General features: G+C 34.2%; 1 protein-coding gene across 1 annotated transcript in view; it reads right to left on the bottom strand.

Annotated features, from left to right (window-relative positions):
- The window catches only part of LOC105624776 (glutamate receptor-interacting protein 2), a 39488-nt gene that overhangs the window by 4926 nt on the left and 27963 nt on the right, over positions 1-6599 (bottom strand). The window contains 2 exon segments of the mRNA XM_012206127.1: positions 4512-4831; positions 4929-5443. Of these exon segments, the coding sequence (XP_012061517.1) occupies positions 4512-4831; positions 4929-5443 (835 nt within the window).

Genomic DNA, 6599 nt, shown 5'->3' with positions numbered 1-6599 from the left:
ACACACACACACACACACACACACACACACACACACACACACACACACACACACACACACACACACACACAATCGATTAAATCCGACTGAGTCAAACCTCCACTTTGAATAAGCAATACAGTAACTGTCAAGTTTTATAATTCGAAAATTGCTTAATGAAAAAATACTTTATTATAGTGTTTTAAAAACGATTCGACTTCTACAAGAATATGCAACAAAAAATAATTCCCATTTAAAAATTCATGTTGATCTTGACTTGACTTTGGTAATGTCCCATATATAAAATCTGTTATTTCTATCTTCTTTCTCCCAAGAAAACCTACAGTTTTTATATAAATCTTTTTTCTGTATCTCTGTTAGTTTCTGCTATTCGTGGAGCGATTAAAATGCCACCCTGTATATTATATTGACTTAAGTCGTAAAAGATGTTATATCGAGAAAAACATAAAGAAAGTTTATATCAAGAAATGAATGAAAAGTGATCTATTCGCATATAAACTATACTTCGTATAAGATCCAACATAGACCGATCTTCACGCCTCACGTGAAATAGATCACTTTTCATTCATTTTATGGCCTTTCTTCATGTTTTTTTCGATATAGCACCTTCTGACTCGATCGATGACAGGCATGCAGTATTAAAAAAATCTCGAACCCCTTAAATGTCTTAAAAAGTAAGCATTTTTGAGAAAAATGTTTCATGCAAAAGTTGTATAGTAAGTTGTATAGTTAAAATGGTCTTATTAAGGACTTGTTGCTCTTAATAAGTACGCTGGTAATTTTGTATATATGTATGTATTATTATTACTTTATTGGTTTGCTTATAATACTTACAATGCATTCGTTGCGTTTTGTACAGAACTCGTTATCATTCGTTACTACTACTAAAAAAGGCGAGAAAGTCGCTCTCGTCGCTGCTCGACCGTCTATTGCCAATTGCAGAGCGCAAAAAAGACTAACTAAAAGATTTCGCCGATCAAGCCGCCAATTGTTTCCGTATGGCTTTCTAGTTAGACTAGGCTATTCATATAGGAACTCTTAAACAGATCTATTTGATCTTATTAGTTTGACTTTTGGTGGTGTCACCAAAATCAGATCAAGGTCAAATCGATTTTTAAAAATGAAACACCCTATTTTTGATGCCAGAATTTAATAACTTGAGTTAAAAGCTTTTCAAAACACTATAAAGTTATTTTTCAAGTTATAAAACTTGGACATTAACTTGGACATTAACCCAACATTGTCCAACCGACAACTAAAATCTCTTGAATGCTATTCAGGATCATATCCTGAATAACATTTGTTAAGATCAAAGCCATTTGAGATTATTCCTCTTATTTTCATTTTTGAAATTCATTTTTACGTAAAAATGAAAATGAAAAACCTCCATTGACCTTGATCTTGATAAATGTTATTCAGATTATGATCTTGAATAACATTTACAATAAGAGATTTTAGACATCGGTCAGACATCTTTGGTAATGCTAATGCAGGCGGTACTGTAATTTTCAAGCCTTATAATTCGAAAAATACTTAATGAAAAGTAACTTTATTATAGAATTTTAAAAAGCTCTTAACATAAGTTATTATAAGTTATTATAAGTTATTATAAGTTATTAAATTCTGATATTAAAAATAGAGTATTTCATTAAAAAAAATTGATTTGACCTTGGCAACGCCACCCAAACTGATAAAATCAGTAAATATATTTTAAACTACATAATTTTTCTCAGAAATGCTTACTTTTCAAGATATTTACGAAATTCAGAACTTTTTGAATACCCTAAATATATATATCATAATAACGAAACTTAAAATCTTATTAGATGTACAACTTTGCTTTCGCCGTTTTCCTATAGATGGCTTTAGCGGTAAGTGATGGTCGAAATAAATAGATCATAGACGTCATACAATAAACTTGGGCATCTGTCAACATAATCCCATAGAAACATTAGTCGATTTGTGTCTGCATCATAAAGTTATTCTCGATTGAAAATCAGTCAGTTTACGAGCCATTTGCGGGAGGTTTTAATTTTTTGCTTCAATATGAAGAAATCTGCGGCTGAGGCTCATCGAATACTTATGGTGCTCTCAAATACTTATGGTGAGGCCGCTATTAGTGAAAAAACGTGTCGTGAGTGGTTTCAACGCTTCAAGAACAGTGACATCGAAGACCGGCATAGCGGTGGAAGAGAGAAGGTTTTCGAAGATGCAGAATTGGAGGCATTACTTAAGCAAGACTCGTGTCAAAATCAAAAAGAATTGGCGATCATTGGGAGTGACTCAACAAGTCATTTCAAAACGCCTCAAAGCCATGGGAATGATTCAGAAGCAAGGAAATTGGGTGCCGTACGAATTGAAGCCGAGAGATGTTGAACGGCGTTTGTTTGCTTGTGAACAGCTGCTTGAAAGGCGAAGACGGAAGGGATTTCTGCATCGCATTGTGACTGGGAACGAAAAATGGGTTCATTACGATAATCCCAAGCGCAGAAAATCATGGGGAGTTCCCGGCTATGCTTCCACGTCGACGGCCAAACCGAATATTCACGGCTCCAAGGTCATGCTCTGTATTTGATGGGACCAGCTCGGCGTAATGTATTATGAACTGTTAAAACCGACTGAAACAATCACAGGCGATCGGTATCGAACGCAATTGATGCGTTTGAACCGAGCATTGAAAGACAAACGGCCGCAATACAACGAGAGATACGATAAAGTGATTTTGCAGCATGACAATGCTCGACCCTATGTTGCGAAAGTGGTCAAGACATACTTGGAAACGTTGAAATGGGAAGTCCTACCCCACCCGCCGTATTCTTCAGACGTTGCTCCCTCTGACTATCACTTGTTTCGATCAATGGCACACGGCCTGGCTGACCAGCTTCCGGTCTTATGAAGAAGTAAAAAATTGGATCGATTCGTGGATAGTCTCAAAAGATGACCAGTTTTTTCGATGCGGGATTCGTACGCTACCCGAAAGATGGGAGAAAGTAGTGGCCAGCGATGGACAACTTTGAATCATAAATGTATAACCAGTTTTTTATAATAAAGCCTCGAATTTCGAAAAAAAAACGGCGGAAGTTGTATACCTAATAGTAAGAAATCATTACAACGATTTCTATGAAACCATCATTTTTAGTCATTTAACATCATTAATATAAACATATTATATCTAGTATTGACATTAAAATATTGTAACATGTCTTTTGTTACTTTGGTTCCCAGATAGCAAAGCGTGTCTCAGCAAAATCACACAAATCTGTGATTTATGAAATTGGCAATTTGCTATAAATTTCAACGATTTCGAATATACCAACATTGTAGCAACATACAGACAACAATGTGTATATGTAATGTCAGCAGTTTAAGCAAGATAGCTGCAATAGCAACAATATTATTTTATCGGCAATATGACAACATTATATAATGCTGCATGTTATTATGACAACATGATGGCAATAGTATGAATTTTGATGATAACGATTTTAAAATTGCTGGCAAATTGCTGGCAAGTTGTTACTCAAAGTTATCATATCGTGAAGGCATAAAGTTGTCAATAAATGAGGACTCAATTGCTGAAATTCTGATAGCAATACATGCTTAGCAATGCATACTTAGCAAGCAACATACCAGCAACAAAACAGACATGTTGCTATCTAAAAACCTTTTATTGTTATATCTTCGAAGATATCAAAGTTTGCGAATTATCGCCACATTTTCATTCATTGCTTTAATTGGTATTAATGCCTACTTGGCATTAGCAATGGATGAAAACACGATACCCACAAACCTTCTGGTATCTTTGAAGATAATATCCATGAAAAACTTTATTGTTATATATTATATAACTAATAAAGAATAAATTCTTAATTAAAATTCATATATTATTATAAAATTATATATAAGAAATAAAGGTCTGAATCGAGTGGTACTAAAGTTAATAAAAAGTGATTCAGTTGCATACAATATTAGTATGAAAAACAAAGTAACTTAAAAACTTGATGTAAAAAGTCGTTTCGGAACAGGTCCTTCTTCAGCAGTTCATAACAAATGTTACATATAGATGATAATATAGATGGATTTTACAATTCGCGAGACATAGTATGGTATTATTGTAAGGAATTGATCCTCCTGTTTTTATGTGAATTGTGTAAACTGAGAAAACAGGAGAGAAAACTGAGAAAACATCTTATACATTTGTCTGATACTGTTCAGCGCAAGTGTTATAATTGTAAAAGGACCTGTGAGTTCCGAAACATACGACTTTTTACATCAAGTTTTTAAGTTACTTTGTTTTCATACTAACATTATATGTGATTGAATCTTTTTATTACCGCTTTAGTACCGCTCGATTCAGACTTTATTTCCTTTATTTCCTTTATTATACTTTGCATTATAAAAAAACGAGCGAAATTTAATTATAAAATTATATATTTTATTTAAAACAAAAACCATTCAAAAAACAATTTTCGTAGAAAACGTTTCTACGAATTCTACATATTATTAAATACCTTATTTCCGTATTAGGATCTGGTTTTCTAATAGTTAGAGCAACCACCGATCCACCAGGTCGATGCAATAATTGAGCGGTTTGTCTCAAGTCTCCGGGATCCAGTTTTTGTCCATCTATTGCAAGCAGTCTATCCCCTGATGCTAAACTGCCAGTTCGATAAGCGAGTGATCCTCGGCGGACTTCTGTGATCATTAGATCCTCATTTACCGTAAGACCTAGATCAGGCTGGCCGCCTAATGGTCTAGCTACTCTCACCGTAAAGATTCCGGAACTTGGCACTATCGATCCACCCACTTTGTATTCTATCACTAACTCGATCTAATCATGTCAACATACGAAAATAATAAAAAAATTTCGGTATTTACTTTTGATGAAAAAAAATTATAAGAAAGCTCGAAGCAAAATGAATGTTTACCATTTGCGACGTCTCTAATATGTTGATTACTTCAGACGGTTGCAAATCGCGTAACATTCTCCGATTGATTGCGATAGCCTTATCGCCAGGTAAAAGAATGCCGCTTCGTTCTGCTGGACCGCCAGCTTCCAATAAACTTACTATATAATTCATGCGATCTTCGGTCAATTTAAGCACAAGTCCAAAACCTCGATGATCTGGTCGAAGAATAACGGTTAGATTCTCTTTCATTTGTAGAATTTGATTTGAGTTTTGTTGAGTCAACGACTGTGTCTTTCTTTTGACTGTCCTTGTGCTCGGGAGTCGTGGTAATATCTGCAATCTGGCAATACGAGAACTTTCGGAATTTCTAAGCAGCTTAGCGGCAGTCACTGCATCCTGAACAGGTGTATCATTTACAGCTAACAGCCGATCACCTGCCTGTAACGCACCACATCGATCCGCTGTGCTCGCCGGACGAAGACTGTCGATGTAGACTCCATTTGATGTCTCTCTTACGGTTAAACCAAGCTCTCCTGAATATTTCCAATTTATATCTCAATTTAATCTAATACCAATTAATCTAATACCATTCAAAAGCTAAATTTGTTCTTTCTTTAATTTACTTTTACAAAAATGCTTATGTCTATACTCACGAAGTAATAAATAAAGAGATTCAACTTGATAGCGCGCGAACCGAAAAAATGGAACCGGTTGTGCGTTGAATTGAAAAACAGCATCTCCGCTGAGAGGCAAAACCTACTAATTTGGACATATTTAAAAAGCAGACAGCTGTATCAGGGCTGCATTTCACGCAAGACGATCATTTAGTCTTGTTTAATATTTGGTGAATAATAAAGATAATGCAACATGCGCATCATGTGTGAAACGGAATACAGCCTAGTTGTACACAAAGACTGCGTTTCGTTTCACGCATGGTGCGATGAATAACAAGGATAAATAATGCAGCATGCGAATCATGTGTAAAACGGAACGCAGCCAAAGTAATCTCTTATGAGAGACATCAACAGGCCTATTCTATAACTGCTCTTAACTCAAGTTTCATTATTATTATAATATTGTTGCGCAACTTTTTTACCATAATAAAAGAGTTATGCATCGACGTTATATGGTAACGATATTTGCGTTAAGAATTACAGAATAAGTCCGCAGATACTAATAAAACGTGATGTAAAGCTAACAAATAAATTATCTGTTTTTTGTTCTTGCACTAGAACTCTCTTGCTCGTTTTCGACAAACATATCCAGTAAATGAGAATGGATTGAAATGAAATGAAATGGATTCAGATTCTCAGAAATATTGATTCACGAATATTAAAATGAATGCTTTTCAATTCTGAATGCATTTTTATTCATTTACAGGAATTTCATGGAGCATATCTCTATGCCTTTCAATTTAAAAATAATATTAGCTTTTTCTGTGTGAGTACTGTTCAATTCAAAATTTTGAATAGGAATGCAATTTTTCCAATCATTCAATTCAATTGAACCTAATTAAATCCAATTGAATCCAATTAAATCCAAAAAAAGTATTCGCTATTTAAAATACGCATTCAGATAGAAAAAAATTTCAATCCGTTTTAATCCATTCTCGTTTGCTAGATATATATATATATATATATATATATATATATATATATATATACTACTACTACTTACGTATAACTACTA

Source organism: Atta cephalotes (assembly GCF_000143395.1).
Source record: "Atta cephalotes unplaced genomic scaffold scaffold00088, whole genome shotgun sequence".
Lineage (NCBI taxonomy): Eukaryota > Metazoa > Arthropoda > Insecta > Hymenoptera > Formicidae > Atta > Atta cephalotes.
Note: the sequence above shows the minus strand (reverse complement) of the source record. Positions and strands in the feature narration are given on the sequence as shown.